Raw genomic sequence first — 27,530 nt, 5'->3', positions numbered from 1 at the left:
TTTCATTTCATCCAACTGTAGATAAAACCTTTTTTAGCATCTTTTTCCTTCCTTTCCTGCCAGTACTTCTTAAATCTCTCATTGATATTTTTCCTGAATTCTTCTGTTACAAATGTTTATTTTATTTTTTGGAGCTTCTTCTTTAAGATCCTCCTTTCTGAAATTTCTTTTAATTTTTTCTTGATTAATTCCTGATTTTTAATTGGCTAAGTGCAGAATTTCTCTTTTTAGTTTATTTAAGTCTTTCTTAACTTTAAAAAATGTATGATTTTAGTCTATTTTTCTAGATAAAAGAGCAGAATTTTCTTGCAAACTATTATCATTTATCCATAAATCAAATGTTGATTAGTATAAACAACCAACTGGGAAAAATAATAACAGTTATTATTATTACATCAATAATAAATATGTTATTGAAATAGTGTTTATATGTATATTTATTACATCATTTATTTATTAATGAAATTGATGGCACAAATTGTATTTACTAATTATAATTTTTTTTATCATGTAGGTTTATTTTTAGAAAAAGGGGGGTATAAAAAATAAATAGAACTGATTAATGAAGGATATCATGAGAATTCTACAAAGGGGGTCTCTTGATAACATAATAACATTACAATTACTTATCAGTTTTATTTGGCTGTTTTACGTAGATTATGATGTAGTTGTATTGCAATTTGTGTGTCATATTTTTGCAATATTACCATTACTGATCGTGGTGGGGGCTATTATATAAGTATATATAAAATAAACACCTCACATACATTTATTTCATCATTAATCTATTGTTTAGTGTTGTAATTTTTGTTCACTATTCCATCAGTTTCAATTTATTATCTGTTTCAGTGCATATAAAACAGTTTATTTACATAATTATTTCAATCTGAAATCATGTCATTTGAGGTAGGATTTATTGTTATTATTGTAAAAAAAAAATCTAGAATAGTTTGCTGACAGTTATTTATTGATATTTACTATTTAATACTTTTTAATAGTCAGTTTATTAATATTTTACTTGTTTAAATTTATTATTTTCTGAATTTCTTTTTTTAATCTAAATAGTTATTCAAAAATGCTTTTAATATTGTAATTGTTTTGTTTTTTCATTAATTGTAGTCTTTTTCATTGATTGTAGCAAACAATTCATAAATATCTTTTTACATATCATCAAAGAAATATTTGAATAATTCTTTTGCTTTGAAATTCTGTTTTGCTAGTAGTTTATTTGAATTTTCCTGCTTCTTGATTATCATAAAATAATTGTGTTTATCATTGACTGATATACTGGTGAGACATATTGTTACATACCCTTCTATTTCAATGCTACCTGTTTAATTTTAATCTATTTTTTAATTCGCTAAATGTTTGAGTATATCCATTTTGAATTGGATATTTTCTTGACCCTCAACATAAGACATTAGCTGGACCAAAGGGAGATTTATTTGGAGAAAGGTTCAGAGCTGATGGGCAGCTGGCTTTCAGTTTCTGCATGGGCTTTAGTTAATTTAAAAAGTAGCAAACCTTGATACATTAAGAAAACTGTTTTGGAGATATGATTTCATAACTGCATGCTTAAAATATTACCTTGAAAATATTACAATTATTTCCTTGAAAATATTACAATTATAAAATCAATTGTTAAGAAATGTGTATTCTGTTTAGTCTTTAGTAGACAAAGAAGCAGATGCTTCTGCAGCATTCACTGGACTTAACCTTGGTTGTACATTCTCTAAAAGCAGTTGAATAAAAAAACTTAGAAATATTTTGCTCTTTTATAACTAGAAAAAATATATACATATTCTAATAATACTTTTATTTTCAATATTTTTAATCTCTAACTCTTTTATAATTACCTTCATTGTCATATAACTTGACCATGAAAGGATCTGTGTATGTCCTTGTGATGTTATAATGATTTTGTTTAATTTTTAGAAAATTAAGTTTTACTTTCTTCATCATTATATACTAATGCATCATATTGTCAGAATCTGACATCATCATAATACTCAAAGTATTTATATGAGAGAATTCAAGAATGTTTTAAAACTTACAGTAACAAAATAATGTTTCAAAATTTCATAAAACATTAGCTCATAGTTAGTTTATCTTTCACTTTTTACATTTTAATCTTTCTCTTTTAATCAAAATCCAGGTTTCTTGCATTTGTACTTTTCATACAGTTTTTTTGTAGAGGATACATTTTTTATAGACTGATTCATTCATTAAATAAAAAAAAAAAAAAAAACCAAATATAAAAAGCCATAATGAAAATTAAAAATAAAAAAATAATTTTTCAGTTCTTTAAACTTAACATTTTTGAAGTTGGAGTATAAAGTAATGTTACTTATCCTTAATTTTGTGGTTATTTCAATCATCTAAATATTAAGAATAACTGAAAGAGTATCACAAAAAATTTTGGTTATCACATTTCAATAGAAATATCCATTTTGACCATTCCTGAATCCAATTTGACTAGTTTTGGCATGACATCTGTACATACATATGTATCTTGCATAACTCAAAAACGATTACCCATAGGATGTTGAAATTTTGAATTTAGGACTATTATAAAGTCTAGTTGTCCACCTCCCCTTTTGATTGCAATTGACTGAACCAAGAGTGTCCAAAATACAAAAAAATTAAGTTTTTTCTTAACTGCAGTAATAAGCCATCATTTAGAGCTTTTCAATAATATATCATAAGTGTTACTTATTTTCATTGGTTTCAGAGTTATAGCCAAATAAAATTTTAATTAATGAGATATTTGGATCTTACAAGGGGAAGCCACATCGGTTTAAATCAGACTTCATCTCCTTTTTTTTAACTTTCTTTTTAAATTTAAATATATTGATTTATTAACAATTATTAACCTCTCAAAGTAAAATTTTTTTATGATAAATAATAACTTAATAATAACAAAAAAAAAAGAAAAAATATCAGAAGTTTTTAATGAAATAAAATTTTTTGCACTTTCCATTTGTAATATAATACACGGAAGTCATGTGTTTTCCACATCAGATTTTTTACTTTTTTCCATTTTTTTTTTTTAAATTCAACTCTATAATTACTTTTTCATATCTATTACATCTTTTATATCCCAGAAATCAGTGGGGAATTGTCTAGTCAGTGAAAATAATGTGAAATCAGTGACCTCACTGATTTTCAATTTTATAGAAATTTTAAATCCGTGAATCATAATGGTTGCACACTGTTAATAGTAAATGTCCTTTAAAGGTTAGAAATCTCTTTTATTTTGTATCTAATAAGTGAATATTAATATTTGTATTAAATAATTAATCGTCTTTGTTTTTATGTTCTTATTTTACTTGAATAAACAAATAACTTGCTCCCGTTCATGACAGAGTGACAATGTCTCACTTTACATTCAGAATATTCTGGATTCAAATCCTGGTCAGGCATGGTTCATTTCATACATTAAAATTTCCATATAGATTTTCACATACTGACTGCTATCAAGAAAGAAATTCATCTGGCTATAAAAATTCCATCAAAACCTAAAAGATTGAGAAATATAATTGTAAAAAGGCAAAAAAAAAAATTAATAAGTAAAATAATAAACAGCATGTTATTTCAATAAGTAAATAATAATTTACATTTACATCAAATGAATTGTGAATATAATGAAACATAATTCAAAACTGATCTTTCCTTTTTTCAAATAATTGTAAATATTTTTTATCTACTGGTAACTTTCCTCTGATTAACCTGATACTTTTTTACTGTTATCTATATTTAAAATTAGTGATTAATTTGAATAATTTTTTAATATAATAAAAATACCAATTATAAAAATAATTATTAAACTGTTTTTAATCTGCAGATAACCTTTGCATTATTACAATTATTTTATTTAACAGACATACTCGTGTTAAGTTTTCCTTGTATCACAAACAAAATGTCAAAGATTATTAAAGGTCAGTAAGATAACATTCACTGCTGGAGGTCTACAAGTCAATTTTTATATATATTATTTTTTTAATTTTATTAAACATTATTTCTTTGATTTGAATTTTATGGGCATTAAAGCAAATACTGAATTATTCCTTAATTATTTTTCTCTTTATTTCTGACACTATTTCTCACCTTGCTTACCAGTCTCTATTGCATTTTTACCAGTTTTTCTGGATGAATTCTTATAGAACTAAACGTCACCTGCATTTCATTGGACTTGGCATGTAGATGTGTAACTGATGGTCTGTTTCAGGGAAGAAGGCAATGGGAAATCACTTTTCGTTTTATTTTCCCTATTAAGCCTAGCATAGGATGCTTGTTGCGGTTCAAATGTGATCTAAGACTCATTTCAGGCTGTGTAAAACCACTATGGTTGTCACTTTCTTCATTTTTTTATATTCATGACCATAGGGTCATGCAGTTGCACATATTTTAATGAGGAAAATGGTGAATGAAATTATAGGTGAAAAATTGGCAGATCCTTGGTAGGAATTGACACCTAGACTAAATGACAAAGAAGCCAGCATGCTAACTACCACACTATTCAGTGAGCTTAACATATATTAATCATTCTTATGATTACATAAAAATACAGTTACTTCCCCCTATTACAGTTGGGGAGTAATTGACTCAGCTTATTGGAGAATTAAGATATAAATTAACATGAATGACATGACATTAATTGTTTCTAATCTTTCAAAACATAGTCCCTCTATGGGCTTATCACCTCTTTTCCCCATTTTTTTATTATCCAGAAAACTTTTCCTCTGAATAAGTAATAAAGGAAATGTAACAGTTGTCACATTTGTTCAATAATTATGTTATGAGGATGAGGCAGTTCTTTCCTATGGTTTAGTGGGATTGACAATTCTACCGGTAGAACTGTCTAAGAACTCTTATCTGTTGTACAGAGGAAGCTCCACATGAACTCAAATCAATGACTAACTCAAATTAGAACTAAGGCACTACCTAGTTCTTGCCAAACATATTTATTAAACTTGTCATACTTGAATAATAGGTATTCAGTATAACATCTATTACTAGTATAGTTTTTTTGTAGTAAACATTTTTTTAATCCAGTAATATTTTTAAAGTTTAGTGGGATACCAAAATCAAACTTACTAGGATTATTAACCCTGTGGACACGTTTTTGAATCTTATGATGATTGTCATTAAATAACTGCTAACTATGATTTTTATCATTCATCTAACAACTGTTTTTGTATTTCTTTATTTTCTAAAATAATATTTGTATAAAGAACAAAAAATTGAAGTTTTTTAATTTTTATAAAAGACTATTTCAAAGATTGCATTTATTTCAATGTGATATAATTTTGAGATCAATTGAATTTCATGATTTTGAGTGTGGTAAAAAATCAACACAAGAATCATTAAAACATAAATGTAATAAATTGAAAGCTAATTTTTATCTAGCTCAAGTACTTGGTGAGGAAAATGGTGCTGTAATAGGGATAACAATGAACTAACATTGTTGACCGTCAAAAATAATAGTACATTATTCATTTATGATCATACATTTGAAAGAGAATGCACCATATAATTTATACTCATACAAACAATATATAAACTACAAAAACACAGAATACATGAACACAAGTTAAACAAGGTAAATAAAATAATTGCATTACAGATTAAGAACAGTACACATAAGACCACAAATAGTTCCATTATACATAAAGCAATCATTTCAGCTGCCAAGAACTCACTCACTTCATAAAAAAGGTATGCAGAAATCAGGTTTTTAAAAACATCATCAAGATACTCTAAAAACGTCTCCAGGCAGTTTGTTAAAATACACAGTGCTTTTAACAAACCATGAGATCATGGTATTTTCCCAATTTTTCTTTTTTATAAAAAAATAATATTATGCATGGATAGATGCTTTAGTTGGGTTATAAGTTTTACAATGCAAATTGAGGGCTATGTGTAGAACAAATTTTAATTTTTCATGAAATTTGTTTTTTGTGTTCACAGAAGACAATTAAAAAGCTGGCTATATAAATTTTTAAGACAATAAAATTAGTTACAAGCTGTCATTTTTTTTTACAATGATAAGATGCCTAAAGTTTAATTTATATAATAAAATATTTGTTATAAATGTGAACATTGGGGGTATAAATGTTATCGTTTATTTTAAGTTCAAAGGGTATTATGCTTTGCTGGGGGCATTTACGTCTTGATAACAGTTTTGTTTAGTATTTATGTGGCTTTAACCCATGACAGAAGAGAGTGATTTTGTACTTTGTACCTCTATCAGTAATTATATTTAAATTACACGTGATCTACAGAATACTAATAATTATTTTATTTGTACAATGAATATACTGTGATAATTTAGAATGCAATAAATTGTTAAGCTATTGAAAAAAAAAACTATTATTCAACAATCTTTAAGTAATTCTTTTTAGCAAATATCTTTTTAAAGTCTTGACAAACATATTTGCCATGACTTTAATTATTATTATTTGTCCTAGTTCTAATATTTTTCTTAAAAGAAATCTCATCACTAGGTGTGCTTTTCCCCCTGCCATGAAGTCATGGTATATTCCATTTTTCTATTTATATAAAAAATAATATTGAACGAAAAAAATTGTTTCTCTCAAAAATTAATTCATAGCTATCTTCATTTTCAGATGCCAACTTATAGTTTGACAATTTCTCACTCAGTATTCTTTAAATTTTATGTATTTTCTTCTTATTCTGTGAATTAAATATAAACTGAAAGGGATATACATTTCATTTCAAGATGTAGAACAGGGCTGCAGAGAATTATCCTCAGTCCCCTACACTTCTTATTATTATTATTATTATTAATGGTCTGCCTCAAATTCTTGACCATCTATTGTTATCCTCTTGTACTTGTATTTATATCCAAAGATAATTATTTAAACATACTTGAATATTCTATGTTAGTAGTTAAAAAAATAATTCTTAGGATGGATTGAAACAATTAACTTAAAATAACATAATATAACTTTAAATATTGATAAAAACAGTTGCATTGTCCTTTTCAGGCAGATGTAACAATACAAATCATGTGAACAGAATTCCCATTAATGATAACAATATCATTTCTGTTCCCCATAGTTGAAAGAGTTTGTATGTTGTTTGGCAACAAATTCTTAATTCTTACGATGATGAAAACGATTTCATTTGCAAGCAAATCAGGTTGTACTGTTTTTGTTTGAAATTTCTTAATAAAATATGAAGCTTTTCATCATTATTAGGTATTTATTATCCCAATGTAAATTCCCATATGATATATATCTCTTGGGGCTCCCCTCAGAAATTCAGAATGAGTTCTTAAGATACAAATATCGGCTACTTTACTTTATATTACTTTGATGCCGAAAACATGAATTATTTAGATTGATATTTAGTAAGTAAAAAATGTTAACTTATTCGTCTGTTTGTATTTATGAATGTGTAACCTTTGTGAAAAAAGTCACTTATTCTTAAAAAAATAATACTGTACTGTCCACCTCTATCAAACTATTCACCAGAATTGTATTCATGTAACAAAACACAAGAGTTCAGATTATGACGAAGGGCCTTATTATGCTTCCGTTGCCATTTTTAATAAGTTATCAAAGCATCAAAAATTCCTCTCACTAATTTATTTCAAGCAAAATTAGATCTTCTTTTATAGATACATTTTCTGCTGAATTTTAACATATTATTAATTAAAAGATTAAAAAACTTCATTTTTTTCCTCTGTTTAATGTATAAATAAATACATTCTCATTTACAGACCTTCTGAGTTGATATTTATTTTGTAATTATATATTTAGTATCTTCACATATTTACCTTACTACTATATTATATAATTATATTTTTAATTATTAATATGAACCTTAACAACTTCTTTTTTTTTACTTTATAATATTAATTTTGTATTTTGTGATGATGATGTAAAATAATTCTTCATTTGATCCTTCCAGGCAAATGTTGTAGCAGTTATTTTGTTTAGCTGTGAAGTACATCTATCCATTCTTGACTTGATATGTGTATAATATATGAATATTATTATTTATTAAAAACACATCATCTTATGGTCTTGGCAAAATCAGAACACAAAGTTACACCTCAATCTTAAAATCTGCAAGAATTTTCTTTACCTATTCTCTGGGTAAATAGAAAAAAAATAATTTAAAAAATTATAAATGCAATATATGATTTAGTTAATTTGTCTTAACCAACAGACAACGTCAAAAATAATAACACCAAATATTTTTTAGTTGTGTTTTCAGATTTTTCAATATTTAATAAATTACACAATTAAATTAATAGTACTTTGTTTATTCTGGAAAAAACAGCTTAACAAAGAGTTACAAACTGTTATTATATGACTATTTTTAAAATATAATGTTTCATAGAATCTAGGAATGACAAATATCCTGAAGATGTTACAACTTCATGAATACCCCTTTAAAAATTTGATGTATTCATTACGCTTACATAAAAAAACATGATCACAAAACATTTGAACAATATTAAAATTTCAGATGCTAGAGTTGACAGAAATGACATACTAAATTAGGATAAGGTTGTCAGGCGTCGGGATTGTCACCGGTTTTAAGCCTCGTGTCTCCGACCAACTTTCGGGACGCCAAAAGGCCCAGTTTCACAATTTTGCTATTAAGCATTTTTGTCCTTTGTGCAGATGTGAACAAATTCAAATAGGCTTGAGTGTATACGTGAGACTGACAGTAGCCGAAAGCGGTAGCGCAGCACAGGCAACACTGGTTTTTACCACCCCTTTCAATCTTCACACGTTTGTCGTGGTCTGGGATGTTTTTTTGTGTCAAAATATATCAATATTTTGTTTCAGAAGAAAACTATAACAGTAACTGAAAGCCAAAGAGTCATCTGTGAGCTTTCTTCGATGCAACGTATACAACTAACTGCTACAATTTACTACCCGTGACAATGTAAACAGTTTTATTTAATAATACGTTAGTGAGTTTTGCTAATATTATATTGGCATTTTTAATATTCTAATGGTCGTTAATGTTTAAAATATATAAAATATTTATTATTTTTTAGTTTTGTCGTAAAAATGCCATAAGAAAGTGAGAATTTATTGAAAACTAAGACAGATCCGTTCATTAAAAAAGGCAGAACTGAATACGAAGCCTTTTGTAAACACTGTAATACGTATTTAAGTATTAACCACGGAGGAATTGCCAATATTAATGATCAAGATCTCGGGGAGAGGAAAAAACTAAGTGGTCTAATATTTTTTATTGTTTCGTGGTAAAGGGGTCCCGGTTTGATTTGGAAGAAATCTGGCAACCCTATACTAAATGAATGATAGCAATGCAATCACATGATTATATAAATGATAAAAAGTTAAATGATGGAAATATAAAACAAAAGAAAATAAATAAATTTGTATTTGATTATGATAAAATTATTTTTAAAAATCTAAATTTAATTCATATGGTATATGGATAAAGTCTCCCAATTTGAAAAACAGTACCAAAGTTGTCTCGTCCGGTTAAAGGATTTAATAATAAAAAAAATAATATATAATTATATTCTATAACTATAAACTTTTAACGCGATAAACCGAACCAGATATTATAAATAAAACTTTTTTATTAAAACTATTTCGAGACTTTTCACTTGCCCATTCTTTGCGATTCTTTCGAAATAAATTATTTAAAGTTATATTTATATATAAAAATTGGTTAGGTTTGTAGTTTCAAAAGCTTACGGTTTCAAATAATTTTCATTGCTAGTAATCAATTGCAAAAGTAGTAATATTTTTCTTTATCGTGGGTTCAAATAAAATATATACATATAAATGTACCGTATTTCTCATAAAAGAAAACGTGCGTCAAACGGTAACGTTACATCTCGAAGTGTGAAACACCTTACGGAATAATTATTAATATATTAAACTATAAATATTGTATTGATAAATTCTCTAACAAAATAGTCATCGACTTCTACAATACTGGTCACCACAGATTAAATTTGATCGCAGGTAATGTTATCAAAATTATGTTGGCAATTATTACTTGGGACTGCAGTGTTCATCATATGACTTGCATCAGTTAATTTTAGGTACGTTTGCCGGTGTAGTGAGAGAATTTGGAAATGTTTTTTCTTTTTAGATTAATTTTTGTGTTATTCCATAACTCGCTTTTTTTTTATCTTAGGTGACGATGCACTTCGATATTGGATTTTATTCTTAGTGATCGCAATTGCTTTTAATAATAATTATGAACTTAGTTGTTATTTACCTGATAATCTATTTACGCGGTTAAAGTATTGTATTTAATACGCATTAATTTAGGGGGCAAGGCCGGTACAGATTTATTTACAATTAATAAAATTGTATTTAAAATTTACAAGTTCAGTATGTGACCTTCGTTGATAAATGTAGTAGAAGACGCAGTTGTTGATAATGTACGTTTTAGTTTAATGTAATTATATTTTACTGACTACTGTGTTATGAGTTAAATTTGTAGGTCTCTTATAAATAACCTTTACCATTTATGTTTCGTTCGCCTGCTGAAACTGATTACTATTTTGATTTTATTATCCCAGCTAATTGTCTGTTTATGATTTCCTCCCTAACATCTTTATTACATCTCGAATTAATTATTTTGACTTTACGTAATTCTTGTGAAGTAAAACTTATCTTTAAATGTATTTTTCAATGCTTGAATTTATTGTTTCCATTGATATTAGTAAAATAATGTCATTTTGTTTTATTTCAAACATCTTTGACCGTCTTCATCCAATATATTATTCAGATTATTCTGATACAGAATAATTGATATTAGATATTAACTTTTGATTTTCCGTTATACATCTTTATACCTAACACCAATTAAAAAATGTTACTAGATGGTATTGAAAATACTAAAATATTTGAATATTTGGATACAAACAATTTGGTGAGTAAAAAAGAAAAATTAAATAGAAATTATTGATTTTGTTAATATTTTATTTCATTGGGGGTAATCAATATTTCATGTTACAATTATTTCTAAGGAAAGTATATTCCTTAAGTGAAGAATATCAGTACCATTGAAGGAATGCAATTCATCTCATTTTTCTTGAGTATCTCTCACATTATTGTATAAATACATTATTTTATTGTTATAATGAAAATGTTTTAATGTTGTTTATACTCTTTGGTTGGAGATGTGTTTGCAAGAATTGAACTTAGGTTTTTTGTTTAATATATGAGGTTAAGTTGTGAATTTTTGCTTTTGTTATGTATTGTGGATCTGTCTTTTCTTAGGTTGTAAAAAAATACTAAGATTTTCTTATACATTTGTTCCTCTCTTGAACTTTTTTATGTATGATTTAAAAGGTGACCATGGCAGAATTTCCTAAATATTGCTTGCAAGTAGCTATTGTGTATGATCTCCCATGTACCATAGTGTGTGAAAACACTACAGAGCATGCAGCTTACTTTATTAGAGTTATAGCTCACATTAGTTGATGCCATATATAAAAACAAACGTTTTTTACTTAGGCCAGTTTACTTAAGAATTGGGTGAAAAAATATTCTATTCTGTGTTATTTTTCTATAAATGATTGCGTGCACTCGTATTCATGATTGGTTTTAATTCATATTAACATTAGTGTGCAATGGTAGGAACACAGAATTTCATTACTCAGTTGGGGTTTTATTCTTAAATAATGTATCTCCATTAAATTTATATTTATACGTCATAAAATATTTGAGATATATTTTAAGAATTCCTCTACCAAATAAAATGGTACAGTTTTTGTGTGCACTATATAATAACTTTTGTAATGTTATCTTGTTTATTTCAGTCACCAGTTGTAAAATCATTTATTGCCGGTTCATTTTCTGGAACAGTTTCCGCAGTACTTTTTCAACCACTGGATTTGCTGAAAACTCGTATTCAAAGTGGACAAACAAATACACTTTATGGGTATGTAATGATTTAGCCAAACTTTTATTCAACTTAATTATATTTTTGTAATTACAACACGAAATAAAATATAATAAAAAATGATGTATTGTATTGATTTTGTATTAAATGATTTTGTTGTATTGAAATCTCATGAAATACAAGCCAATTTTTTTTAAATTCAGTTATAAAATTGATACTGAAACAAGAAAAGAATTTGATTATTTAATTGTGTGAATTAATGTATAATTTCAATTTTCAAATCTATACTACTTTGAAAATAAACAAAATCAATTTTTTTTTACTTAAGTAATACTAAACTTATTTTAAATTCCATATAGAAGTACTGAAATGGTGCATTTTGTAATTAGCAGATGGTGAGGAGGGAATAACATGCATAAATGTCTCAAAAATCCTACCGTCATGCACTACCTATGTCTCCAATTATGTTTCTTTCTACCAGTCTTTACATCATCTATTTCAACTCATCTCCCTGGCCCACCTAACTTTACCGTTGTGTTACTAACAACATGTTCACACACTTCTCTCAAAAATGTAGACTAATTACAGTTTGAGCTGATACATTATTTATTTTGCCCATCAGAAGTTGCTTCTTCAGATAACTGCTTCTGATAATGAAATCATTACTCAGAAAGCAACTGATCTATAAATATTTCTCCATGCAGATTATTGTTTTTAAACCAAGTACTCCTATTCTGGGAAAAAAATATCATAGAAATAAGATTCTTTTTACTGTATTTAACTGTCTGGATACTTCCATAATTATGAAATACACATATGGCTTTGACTAGGTCATCTCCTTCCTGCAATTTTCATGAATAATTAATCTAATAATCCTGTGATCATAAAGAAACTGTGTTTTAGTTGATTATTGGAATTGAAATCTTTCTTATGAAATTAGCAAGTGAAAACTCAACCAATTCATAAACCAGACGATTGAATAAACAGTCACAATAAACAGCCAAATACAAAACAAATGAAAAAATGGATTGAATTCATAGTACACTGTCAACAATAATCCTTTTCCCTGATAAAAAGACTTAAATAACAACAAGCATTATCGCATTAGATAACTAACCAAATATTAGATAACAAAACCTATACCATAACCCCATAAAACAAGACAGAAATAAACTCGTGTCATAAGAAAAGATTACATGAAAGGCTATAAAATTTTATTCCGACCTTAATTATTGCCCATATCCACAAAGTAACAATGCAAACAATTAATTAAAATATTTCTATTTATACAGGTGTATAGTAATAGCGAATAATTACCCATATAGTTATATTATTCCCATATGTTTGTTTTGTTGATGGCTTTTTGAATAAAATTATTTATATTTTAAAAGATACCGATCAAACTTATTATCAATGACAAACTTATCCAAACTTATCAAACTTATTGTCGACCATGACAAACTTATTATCAATCAAGAAAAATACAGCAGAGGGGGCATAAAAAATATTCTGTAACTTGTTACTTGTACTTATAATTATATTAACTTCGTTATTATTATCAAAAAATAAGTAACAGTTGTGAAATAATTTATTAGTTATATTATTTGATTTTAGATCCTTTGAAAGTATGTATTTTTTTTAGTTATTCATATACGTATTCATATTTCATATACAAAGAATATTTGTTCTTTCTGAGTTGTTTTTATAAATGTTAATATATTCATGATTAATTTGATGGCATACTATTGCTTTATCGAACGCTACATTTTTCTTATGAGACGTTACAAAAAAAGATTCACAATCCATTCACATCCACTGCTTGGAGCCAACTGCGGTTAATTGCAATGTGTTGCTAAGACACCTCACTACAAGTTTTACCATCCACCTTGCCTGTGCAATGCACCATAGACATAAAATGTCTGTGACATAAAATGACAACTAATTTAATGTTGGTTATTATTAAATAGTTATTTGCTCTGTCAGGTTCTTTAACTACACCATTTTATTTTATTTATAGCTAATCTCAGTATAGTATTAAAATATATGTAATTAAACTCCCTCTATGAATCATGTGACCTTGCCATTGGTGAGGAGGCTTGAGTGCTCAGTGATACAGAATAGCTGGACCGAAGGTACAACCATATCGTAGAGGTATCTCTTGAGAGCCAGACTAAGGAATGATTCCTGAAAGAGGGCAGCAGCTCTTTCAGTAGTTGTTAAGGGTGTAGGTCAAGCATTGGAAAAGGCAAAGAAGGAAATATAGTAGGTGAATACGGGCTGGGCAAAAGGAATGAAAGAGGGGGGCCAACTTATAGTTTTGCACGAAGTATAATTTAGTAATTTCCATCACCTAGTTTAAAAATCATAATAGACGAATATACACATGGAAAAAGCCAGGTTATACTGCAAGGTATCAGATAGATTATATCATGGTTAAGCAAATATTTAGAAATCAACTCGTCGACTGCAAAACTTACTCTGGAGCAGACATTGATAGCAACCATAATTTAGCGTTAATGAAATATAGATTGGGGTTCAAAAATCTGAAGAAAAGGTGTCAGATGAATCAGAATTTAGAGAAGCTTGAGGAAAAGAAGGTAAAGAAGATTTTTGAGGAGGACATCGCAACAAGTCTGAGTAAAAAAGCAAATGTAGTAGAAGAAGAATGGGAGAATGTCAAAAAGGAAATTCTTAAATCAGCAGAAGCGAACTTAGGCGGAACAAAGAGAACTGGTAGAAAACCTTGGATTTCAGATATATTGCAGCTGATGAATAAACGTAGAAAATATAATGCTAGTGATGAAGAAAGTAAAAGGAACTATCAACAGTTAAGAAATACTATAAACAGGAAGTGCAAACTAGCGAAAGAAGAGTGGATTAAAGAAAAGTGTTCAGAAGTGGAAAGAGAAATGAACATTGGTAAAATAGACGGAGCATACAGGAAAATTTTGGGGTACATAAATTAAAATTTAATAATGTGTTAAACAAAGATAGTACACCGATATATAATATGAAAGGCAAAGTCGATAGGTGAGTAGAATATATTGAACAGTTATACGGAGGAACTGAATTAGAAAATGGTGTTATAGAGGAAGAAGAGGATGAAAGGGGAGAAACAATACTTAGATCTGAATTTAAGAAAGCATTAAAAGATTTGGATGCCAGAAAGGCTCCTGGAATAGACAGAATACCTGTAGAATTACTGCATAGTGCATGTGAGGAAGCGATTGATAGATTATACGAACTGGTGTGTAGTATAAAAAAGGGGAAGTTCCGTCAAACTTCAAAAAGAGTGTTATAGTCATGATACCAAAGAAAGCAGGAGCAGATAAATGTGAAGAATACAGAACAATTAGCTTAACTAGCCATGCATCAAAAATCTTAATTAGAATCCTGTACAAAAGAATTGAGAGGAAAGTGGAAGAAGTGTTAGAAGACTAATTTGGTTTCAGGAAAAGTATAGGGACAATGGAAGCAATTTTAGCGCTCAGATTAATAGTAGAAGGAAGATTAAAGAAAAACAAACCAACATACTTGGCATTTATAGATCTAGAAAAGGCATTCGATAACATAGACTGGAATAAAATTAGGGTTCAAATACAGAGAAAGAAGAACATTTAAGGATTTAGATGGAACAATGAATGGCATGGATGAAGTCCTACGCAAGAACTACTGCATGAAAATAAACAAAAGTAATGAAATTTAGTAGAAATAATGAAGATGTATTACTAAATGTAAAAATAGTAAGAGAAAATATTAGGGAGTAATTCTTCTACTAAAGGTAGAAGAATTTTGTTATTTGGGAAGTAGAATTACTAAAGATGGGCGAAGCAGGAGCGATATAAAATGCCAAAAAGCACAGGCGAAACGAGCCTTCAGTCAGAAATATAATTTGTTTACATCAAAAATTAATTTAAACGTCAGGAAATGATTTTTGAAAGTATATTTAAAATGTGGTGCTATAGAAGAATGTTAAAAATCAGATGGGTGGATAATGTGATAAATGAAGAGGTGTTACAGCAAATAGATTAAGAAAGAAGCATTTGGAAAAATATAGTTAAAAGAAGAGACAGACTTATAGGCCACATATTAAGGCATCCTGGAATAGTCGCTTTAATATTGGAGGGACATATAGAAGGAAAAAATTGTGCAGGCAGGTAACATTTGGAGTATATAAAACAAATTGTTAGGGATGTAGGATGTAAGGGGTATACTGAAATGAAACTACTAGCACTAGATAGGGAACCTTGGAGAGCTGCATCAAACCAGTCAAATGACTGGACAAAAAAAAAAAAATTAAAATGATTTGTTTGATTTTTTACATAATACTTAATTATTTTTATAATAGATGATGCAATATGTGTATTTTATTTATATTTTGATATTTTTTTTCAGGACATCCCATTGTAATCTAACCTCATTAAATTTAATATCTAAAATATTGCAAAATGAAAATTTGTTTGCATTATGGAAAGGCATTACTCCTGTGAGTATACTATTATCGTTATTAATTTATTATTTCTTTTCTGTGTGACAATCATGTAACAAAAAATTTATTCATAATATTTGGTCCATGTAATTTTAAGCCTTCCAGTTTTTAATATTTATTAGTATTAATCCAGCATAATAAGAATGTGATTGATATTTGTGAATGAATGTATTAAAAGTGGAAAGAGAACTGTTTCTCTGTTAGTTACAACTACCTACATGTATCAACCCTTGCATTTATATTAAAGATTCATTAACTTATTAATTTTCACTCAAATTCTCTGAGTCCATCTTTTTCAATTTCATTACTATGTGAAATGGCAATTATATATAGTTATTAGATGGTAATTACCTTTTTTTACTATGTTTTTATTACAAAGTATTGTTTAGAAAAAATAGTTTATAAAGAAGCAAGAGTAGATTATATATATAGTATAGCATTTGTAACACATTGGAGCATACAATTAGTGACACCTCCTCTACCATTCATTTCTTGGCAATTTTAGTAATAGTTGAAAATATGTTTTTAGAAAATTATATAATTTATCCAAAATTTAATCATGTCAAATTGTAGAACAAGTCTTGTTTAATATGAATTAAATTTAAAAAAAAGAAGAAATTTCATTAAATTTTTTTTTAAATGTACAGGTACATAACCTACATCTTTAAGCATCTGTTTCTACTATTTGCTGTTGTTTTATTATTTATTTTGTTGTAAGATGTAATTAAAAATATGAATTTTTATAAAATATTGACTTTCTTGATTTTTTTTAGTCAGTAGCACGTTGTGTGCCAGGCGTTGGAATATATTTTTCTTCATTACACTGGTTGAAGAATTACATAGAAATTGATACAGAACCCACTGCTGCACAAGCTATTCTTCTTGGAATGGGTGCTCGTTCAATCAGTGCTGTCTGCCTTATACCAATGACTGTAGTCAAAACTAGAATTGAGGTAATTTCTTTTCTTTATTATAACTTATGTTGTATCTTTTAGCGTCTTCTCACTATTATTTAGTGTAATTATTTAATATTATCAGTGACCTTAACCATGTTAAATGTAGTATTTACTATATTGATGCTTTACAGAATATCAGATGAAAATAAGTCATATATTAGTAAGAGCATATATTAAATTTGTAGTTAAAATATATAAATTAATAACTTCAGTTAGGCATCATCTATTAATTTATTTTATCATAAAAAGTGATGGGGGGGTGGTCTTATAATATTTTACTTAAGTTTATTTTTGGTGTAATAGACTAAATTTTTCTTGTGCAAGATTTATTATGCTGGGAAAAATTAGATTCTTATATACGATGCTATTTTTAAAAAAATACAGCACATAGACAGACAGCTTCTATTGTATTTTATACTATTATACTTTATTATTTTTTATACTATTTCAGTATGCTGAATTTTAATTATTTTGTGTTGGATTTCAGAAGTCAATAGCTTTATTAAAAACAAAATAGGTCTGTCCATCATATTTATTATTATGTAAATAATAAAGTTATATGATTACCTAAATAGCTTATAAAAGTTAATATTTTCTATAATTAATTTATAGTAAATATTTACAGCTAAAATTATTAACATATATGAAATATTTGATATTATGAACTAAACGTCTATTGTAACAAATAAACAGATAATAATTGTAAAGTAACAAATTTATCGTACTAAATGTTTAAACGCATGGAAAGAACTGTGTTTATTGAAATGATTTGGAAAATAAGCGGAAAATTGATTTCCAAAAATGTTGATTTAAAATTTAAAACTAGGTAGTCATTTTGATTGTTAAATAATCATAAACAATAGGTACTGACAAAATAGTATGTACTTTGTTTTTTAATGAACCATTTTGTAATTTTCCATTATCAAACAAATAAAGAAGTTTACAGAAAAATAAATAAAGTGATGAATAAAATACTATTAAAAAAGCAATACTTATGAAATAGTACAAAATGAATGTTTTTAATAGTATTTAAAGAAAAAAAAAAATAGAACATATAAAAATTATATCTTCATTTTAAGCAATGTTAATAGAAATCATTAAGTTATCTCAAAAAATGTAAACCCACTGAAACCTCATACTCAGATTACCCACCACATCCTAATTCAATGTTTATAATAATATTTATTTACTTTCTACTATAAATACATAAACTAAGTATGAAATTACAATTGTTATCTTTAAGAATTTTGATGGAATCTTTGTAAAATCCTTAGATAAATTTTCAGTTGATCTCTTCCATTATAGGTTGAAAGCTGCAAGTATACAATTTTGATGTAAAAAGAGTATTATTGATTACTGTTTATGTTAAAAGTATTAGTGGTGTATATTTCCTATTTTTAGGAATTTCTGTACATGTTAACTAATTTTTTTTTTTGTTTTAGAGCGGACAGTTTTCATACAGCAGTATGAGTGCTGCATTGGTACAAATACATAAACGTGAAGGATTACGAGGTTTAACATGTGGATTATTACCTACATTATTTAGAGATGCACCATTCTCTGGATTATATTTAATGTTTTATACGCAGTTGAAGAAATGTGTTTCAGAAGGTATGGTGTACTTTATTAATTATAATTGTTTTTTTAATAAATTTATTCGTGTAATTTAATTTGATTGTATTTCTGGAATAGAATGTTAACTATTGATAAAAATCATGTTCAAAATGTCTTAAATTGTCTTAAAAAATAAATTGCCTGGTTATAATTTTCTATTACCTGGAAATAATAGTTGTTAATTTCAAATGAACTTCTCATTTTATTATTATAAGTTCACATTATTTTTGTTTTTAAATTGATTAAAGCCTGCTGTTTGGAAAGTATTTTTACAATTATATATTAAAAATATTAAAACAATAAGAGAAATGAAAATATCAGAATTTTTATACAGGCTATGATGATTCTATCAAAATAATTATTGATTTTGATAAAAAAGATTTTGATTGTAAAAGATATTAACCTAATGTTTTTTTTTTTTTTTTTTTCAGATTTAAAAAATTCTGATTATGTCAGTCTAACTAACTTTACTTGCGGTACTCTAGCTGGCTTATCAGCATCTGTTGTTACACAACCAGCTGATGTGTTAAAAACAAAAATGCAGTTATATCCAAAAAAATTTGATACAGTTTTTCATGTTGCAGTTTATGTACATAAGGTAAGACTATTTTTACAATAAATTTAATTTTATTCTGATGCTGATGACTGTTCAGGGTTACTTACGAATACTTATTCTGGCATGTATTTTTTCTATAAGCTGCTGCATAAATACAGTACGTTCAGAAAGTTGCTGTGCAATATGCTTTAGAATTATGTGGTGCATTCTGTTCTTTCGACATTAGGTTGCTTACCCTGTGGGTTCGTTGGGCATTGCCCAGTAATAAACCAAGACGCCAGTTGTTGAGTTGTGATTGAACATGATTGGTTTCGTTTCATGTTGTTTTGTTTATCAGAATCAGTAGTTGCAAGAAAGGAAGACATTTTTCTCATTGAACACATTTTTCTTGAAGGTAACAAGTATTCTGATTTAGTGGAGCACAAGTTTTCTGAAAAGTTTCCAAATACTCCTGTTTCTCATTGCAATGCAGTTCAAACTCTTATTGAGAAATTTCAGGTAACGGGCTCTGTTGAAGACGCTGATTGAAGTAGAAGAAGACCACCTAAACTAAATGAACAGCAGCAGCTTAATATTTCAAATGTTATGGCTGAAAGTCCATCAAAATCAATGCATAAGTTAGCACAACAGCAAAGTATCAGACTGCACATAAAGCTCTAAGAAAAGAACTGAAACTTTTATTAGCATTCATAGTATGTATGTTCAAGAACTGAAACCTACAGATATCATGCCAAAAAATTAAATTATTCTCAATGGTTTAAATGTTTTTTGACTAAAATTCCATAGGTATCTTCAATACTGCATTTTTTACAGATGAAGTGTGGTTTCATCTGGGAGGGTATATTAATTCACAAGATACATGAGTGTGGTCGACAACTAATCCTTACATGAATTGCAGAAACAATCTTTACATGAAATAAAAATTGAATAAAATTACATGAAATTGTTGGTGTGAGTAGAATGCGCATAGTGGGTCCAATCTTTTTTGAAAATACAGTTAATAGTGATCGTTGTGTTGTTTTAACAAACTTCAGTTGTCAGTTAACAGAAGTGGAAATCAATCACAGTTGGTTCCAACAAGATGGTGCCACAGCACACACATCCAGGTCCATGTGTGATTGACAAACTAAAAACTGCAATAATGGTATATGTACGAGACATTCCAGTACATCAGCTGGTTAATTGAAAACAAATTGAAACATGTGCAGCATTGTACTGATGTTGGAGGAGGTCATTTTCATCACCTTTTATACAAACTATTCCAGTTAACATATCTGTTTCTATAAAATAATGAAATAAAAATACCAAGTAATAATAAGAAAGTTGTGTCATTGCACTTCTGTAATTCCAGTGCACAGCAACTTTCCAAACGCACTGAATTGTTAATACAGATGACTAGGAATATTTGTTCCCAATCTTTACTTAACATACAACATTTTTGTTTTGTGCAACATTTGGCCATCATATTTTGTTACATCATGTAAAATTAAAAATTCAGAAGCTTTTAAGTTATTCAGAATAATTTAATATGTATATGATATTATTTAGTATTTATTATGTGGTATGTATGTATGTTTTGTCCAGTTGAAATTGATTATATGCAACTTTATTAAATATATATATATATTTTTTTTTTTTAGAAGCACGGATTGCAGGGATATTTTAAAGGCTTGGGTCCACGATTAATGCGTAGAACATTAATGGCAGCCATGGCTTGGACTATTTATGAAAAGGTATTTAATAAAAAACTGTTTACATTGTTGGTTTTTTATCTTATCTAAATTCTTTATGTGATTATAAATCAAATAATTTATATTTAGGTTCTGATGTTTGTATTCACAGTAGATTGTGTTAGGTATTTTGTAAAAAGCCTAGATTTCTTGACCTAAGTGGATACAAGCTTCATAAAAGAAGAGCTGTGCAGCAATGAATAATTTTATGGCATTAGCCTAAACAATCTGATTTTTTCAAAGTCTAAATATTTTAGACACTGTGAATTCAAACTCTATAAATATGAATAGTATTCATGAATTTACGTTATGCACATTATGTATTCTTGCCGCTTAAAATATAAGAGAATAATTTTTTTACTCATGTGTTCAAAATTTAATTGTTTTTTAATTCAGTTTTTAGTTTTCTTTGGTAAATGCATAAGGTTAAAATGCTGTAACTATCAGGTTTAGTTCTGATATAAACAGGTCACTCTTAAATGTCACAGCTGTCTAAAATGTCAGTCAAGAATTAGTACAACAACAGGTTTACTAGGGGAGTGGAGAAGTGATGTGGTTTCCCAGAGTTTGTTCACTGAACATATTGTAAATTTTTCTATATATAGTCCTGTAGGTAACTTTAGTAACTTCGTCACTAAAATCATTACACTGAGTTCAAGCAACTTATAACTCTTGTACCCTAACTCTTTTACATGCTGCCATAACTGGTACAGTTTCTCCTAGGGTATTTAAATGAATAGTTAATTATAAAATAATTTATTTTAATATTTCTGTTAACTAAAAGTAATTTGTTTAAAATTAAAAAGTAGTAATTTTTTTATGTATACTTTTCTGTTTTAGCTTATTATAAGTCTCGGATTAAAGTGAAATACTGTTGAAGATATGAAGAGAACAATGATTGAGGTCAGGGATGTTCAAACATGGGCATCCCTTATTTGCATCAATGATGTTAGTTATCACTGTATTTTACAGATGACCAAAATGGAAGATATGTTTTAGATTTGAAATATTGAAGATTCTACTAAACTGCTCATAGTGAACATATAAGCAGTCATCTGTTTATTTCAGTACAGTAATGAAGATCAATGTGCTAATAACAGCATAAAAATAGAGAATATATACTAGTCATCAAGTTATAGTATAGAGGCAATTGTAGGAAAAAAATTGAATAATACTATATAAATAGATATTAACAATATTAGCTGATAATCTATTAATCAATTAATTATTTGCATAATACCTACTGCACAAGAAATTAGGTTTTCTGTATTAATTTATATTTATTATGATTTTGTTCATAAGCTCTTTTTATAATTAATAAAATGATTTGTAAATATACTTTCAAAGTTTTTTATTGTTGCTAGTATATAAAAAATTTTAAATCAAATTTTTTTATAAATTTTTATGCCCATTTGAATTAAATTATGCCCATTTGAGTGGTGAGTTCTAAAAGATAATAGTGGCTTAGGTGAATTGATTTCACCTATTATGAGAGTAAAGACTTAGGTTGTTGATAATTTTAATTTGAAAAATTTGCTTTGTAACATTATATGTATCGCTTTATTTATTATTTACTGATAAAAGTTATTTTTTTTTTATATTTAGTTAAAAACTTTCATAAAAATACAGGAGATGTTCAAAAGGAAAAATCTTTAGATTGCTACCACAAATATTGTTCAAGTCTACTCAATCAGTGGTGGTTTTTCACTCCAGACAGAACACATTAAAATGAGTCATTAGTTTAGGTTTACAAGAAGAGGTGCACTCTGAATTGTTTTTTGCAGGTTAAAAAAAGAAAAATTCATAAATATTAGTACATAAACATATGAACCAGCTTGTTTTGTTATCAAGAATGTATGTCATTGTGTGAAATTCCATTAATGGCCAACCAAATTATGAGTTACATGTTAAAAGACAGTGAAGCTTTGAACCTTTATGAACAAAGCTTAAATGTTTTCTGTGGAATCGTTCATGTTTTGTGTAGATGTCCACCACTGTCTTTCTTATAAAAATCACATTTGGAAAAGCATATCTCATACACTATACAACACTAAATACACCCACCTCTGATTTTCATCCACTTATTTTAAAAGTTAGAGGAATATTCATATGGAAGTTAGATGGGAATATTTACAGACATACATTCAATAACCTTTTTACTGCTAGTATAAATGCATGTCTAATTTTAGTTGAGTAATAAGAATAGATTTAATTTTTTCCTTCAATTTTGCATATCATTTAAGATAAATATTGTAAATTGAAAACTGATGCTACTTTTTTGAACATCTCTTATATTTTTAAAAGTTGGCAGTAATTTGTCAATGTTAACATATATTGTATTGTAATGCACAACTTAAGGTATTATATTTAACAAATTTTAATATCTGTGTAAGGGTATATATTATACATACAGCTAATTTAAGAAGTACAGGGACTGTACATTAACATAAAAGATAAGAATATTTTTTAATAGTCATTTTGTTTTATAGAATTAAATATATGTGTAGGCCATTTCACCAATATTTAAGCTTCCTGTCAGAAGGCTATTATGGTATATATTATCCAAACCAAAAACATTTGCTCATGTTTATTTCAAATTCAAGTTGGTGCTTGGCATAATATAACTTTCAAGATTTCATTTTCATTTTAAATACATTTTCACATATTATAATAAATTATGAGTACAAATGTAATATAAACATAAAAAGTGTTTTATTACGAATTATTTTAAATATTTTGTACATTACTTTATAATATACTGTTTTTGTTTTAAGTATAAATAAATCAAATTAATGTAATGATAAAATTATTTTCATTATTAAAAATTAATAAGCATGTTTATGAATGCTTTTCAAAATTAACTTGTGACAATGTATGATCTAGTGTATATTTCAAAAGAAGGTATAATGAAGTGAATATTATATCAAAAATAAAATCACGTTATATAAAAAGGCCATAAAAAATAAAATGATTTATGGAAACATAAATGTAAGAAATAAGAAAACATCTTCAAAATACAATCTGACAAACATCAAAATCTATGAAAAATATTGTAAAATCAGTTGTGCATGTACTTGTTTCTGTTCATTTCAGTTTTTCTTTGCAGTACTAAATGTCTTTTGTTTATATGAGCTTGTTTTAATAAAATAAGTGAAATTAAATATATTTAAAAAACCACAAATGAAATAAGTCAGAAAGGTAATTACAATGTATAAAAAGTCGATTCAGTTCTGAAAATAGAAAAGGTTGTCCAACAAATTTTTTCAACAAAAAAAAATTAAAATTTAAAAAGTTAAAAAAAATGTTATATTTTAGAAAAACATACCAGTAAAATTTTAGAACATTATATTTTAGCAAACATTATATTTTATTAAACATTATATTTTAGAAAAACATACAAAATATAGTTTTGGAGTACTGCATCCATTTTAAAATGGACTGATTACATTATAAATTGTTTTGGCATTATTCCTTTTATATACATAGCATTCTGGTTCTTAACAAAGTTGGATTTATAGTTCTAGGTAAATGCCACTTTTTTAATTGTTTCAATGTAATTTTTTATGAAGTAAAAAGGTATACAAAAATAGGTGTGAATAAATGAAATCAGTTTTATTGATTGTAATTGTAATTTTTTTTCTCGATAGAACTAGTAATTTTATTGAAGCACAATAAAAGTGTTTTTGTTCATGAAAGCACAATAAAAGTTTTTCTTAGCTTCAGTAAATATTAATTTCAAAACTTTGAAATTACTTTGTAACATGTGTGATATCTTTTTCCCTTTTGAATCATTTAAGCAGATAGTTAAGGAAAATTGGTTAAAGGATAATTATTGCACACTTTATTAGTTAAGGAAAATTGGTTAAAGGCTAATTATTGCACACTTTATTTTTGTATGAGGTCTATGGTACATCAGTTGGTCTTTCATCCTTGGTACACATTTAATGGTCTTAAATCAGTGCACCCTCAGTTATTAATTGTATTATTTGTCATATTGTATTTAGCTTGTGTTTCGCCAAATAAAGTTTTCATATGTTTCTAGAACAATAAAATTTAATTATAAAAACAAGCTTACTGCTCTGCATTTTTGCTTAAAAAATGCCCTTTATAATTTTAAGGGTTTTTTTGTATTTACTTTAGATTACCAAGTTAAAAAAATGTAGCAACTAATATATTTTCCCCTTTTGGAATTAATGGGGAGATTGTTAAAATATTCACAAATTGGTTGTACAGTTTTCTTTTTTAAGCAAAGAAAAAATATTTACTATTTCTGAATGTTACTGATTTATTAACATGAAAATGTTGTACACGTGTAAAACATAATTATTACTAATTATTATTGATTTAATAGTAATATTGATATTTATTTTTTTATGGTATTATTATCGTATACATTAATCTGTATGTATGTATTATGTCAGTATTAGTAGTTATTATTGTTTATATTTGCAATATCGTTTTATTAATAAGTAAATTTTATCAGTGTAAGTGTGATTAGATTAACTCTTTTTAAAGTGCCACAACTAGTTAGAATGTATTTGGTTTTTTAGTACAACAAATAATATTGCAGGTGTTTTACCCATTGTTTAAAAGATAGTATTTTTTTCTTCGACTTCAAATATTATTGTTCTATCAAAAGAAAGTTTTATTTATTTACAGATCTTAATATTTATGAAGCTGAAAATTTTTGAGAGTCTGCTTTTTCTACTGGTTAATTATCTGGAAATCCTTTAGAAGTATAATTCACCCTTAAAGTTAACATTGAATATTCTTAGTTATCTACTTTTCCAGTAAGAGTTTGTATTTTTCATACCTTACAAATAATATGTTTACATACACAGACCTAGAGTTTATGAGGTGGTCATGTTTGCTCTTTTTTTAACAGTGTTTTATTGGCACTACAATTTAGTGGATTAAATTTGTAGAAAAATTGTAGAAAATATTTGTTTTTATTGAAGCTAGTAAACAAACTAAGCTAGTTGAAAAAATGGTTTATTTTTGTCTTTTAAACGGTTTTTTTTATAATTAGATGTGGCTATGCAGGAAAGTATGTTGGTTTCATCACAGAATTATATTAGTTTTTTAAAGAATTTTATCTGTCCTCTTTTGTAATACATAAAAATTATTTTTTTACTGTTCATAGGAGTTAGTTTACTCTCACTTGCATAAAATCTTAATAGGTTTGTTACCATATTACATAAAACGGTGTTTACTTTATATTTTTATTTCTCCACTGTATTATCAAATAGAATCTGTTATAAAGTTTTAAATGTATTGATGTACTTTAATATTTATTTATTGTTTTATTATTATTTATTTATTTTGATTTATTTATTACATTGTTTATTTTTTGTTGCCTAAATACATATATTTTTGATATTAAAATTTCTTTCATTTATTTAATGTACCCATAACTTATGTCAATATTTTTCAAAAAGGAAGATGAAATGATTAACATATGAACATACAGAATGAACAAATGAGCAGTAAAGTATATCAGTAATATTGTTACACTAAACTAACACCAATCATGACTGTGGTATACATGCCACTAGAGGTATGCAAACGCACACAAAAAAAAAACTATTTAAAACAAAAATTATTAGTACTACAAATATTTACCATTATTAGTATTTATTTAATATTATTAATACAGTGGATCAACAGTTCTCACACCTCTTATGATTATTGTATCTTATCACTATTATAATGCAAAAGTATTTTAACAAGTTGTCAACTCTTAGTTCAATGGTTAAATAAACAAGTATTTAACAAGTTATGATCATAAAGTATTTTAATATTTTATCACTTAAGTAATTGGAGGAAATGATTAAACATCACTTATTTGGCTAGCAAGAACAAACACCTACAATTTCTTACCTGCCACAATGCACTTGCAGTGACTTGTCTGTCCCATGCATGCACAGCAATCTCATATATGAACAAGTTCTTAATGGCCAACTATAAAGTAAGGATTGTCGTATTTTACTGTAGCAGTTAAGCGAGTTGGTTATCTTATATATGGAATACAATTGCTTCTGTGATAATGTAATTTCAAAAATATTGTGTTACTTTTTCATTTGATAAAATTAAATTACTACTGTTATACGGAATTAAAAAAGGGACTGATTTTCTTATATACATGCTTATTTATATCACTATAACTGAATTATTTACTGGACTTATTTTTTCATATACTTTAAAATTTTATTAGAATTTGAATCAGTCTTCCAGATGAAAGGTGGCATTTCCCACCTTAGAGTATGGCATTTAGAATCATTTGCATTTGGTTTTTTTTAGTC

General features: G+C 27.0%; 1 protein-coding gene across 2 annotated transcripts; it reads left to right on the top strand.

Annotated features, from left to right (window-relative positions):
* Window positions 1-778: 778 nt before the first annotated feature.
* On the top strand, window positions 779-26,898 carry LOC142330603 (mitochondrial glycine transporter-like). 2 transcript variants are annotated; one of them, XM_075376004.1, is made up of 8 exons: window positions 779-906; window positions 11,801-11,922; window positions 16,279-16,369; window positions 17,146-17,325; window positions 18,771-18,939; window positions 19,374-19,540; window positions 21,139-21,231; window positions 22,069-26,898. In XM_075376004.1, the coding sequence occupies exons 1-8, from the start codon at window positions 895-897 to the stop codon at window positions 22,093-22,095; spliced, it is 861 nt and encodes a 286-aa protein (XP_075232119.1). In that variant the 5' UTR covers window positions 779-894; the 3' UTR covers window positions 22,096-26,898. The 2 variants fall into 2 exon arrangements, with proteins under 2 accessions (XP_075232119.1, XP_075232118.1); XM_075376003.1 differs by lacking the exon at window positions 779-906 and adding an exon at window positions 10,076-10,908.
* Window positions 26,899-27,530: the final 632 nt, after the last annotated feature.

The sequence above is a fragment of the Lycorma delicatula genome, chromosome 9, assembly GCF_047948215.1.
Source record: "Lycorma delicatula isolate Av1 chromosome 9, ASM4794821v1, whole genome shotgun sequence".
Lineage (NCBI taxonomy): Eukaryota > Metazoa > Arthropoda > Insecta > Hemiptera > Fulgoridae > Lycorma > Lycorma delicatula.
The sequence above is the reverse complement of the archived record's forward strand: the minus strand, read 5'-3'. Positions and strand labels throughout refer to the sequence as shown.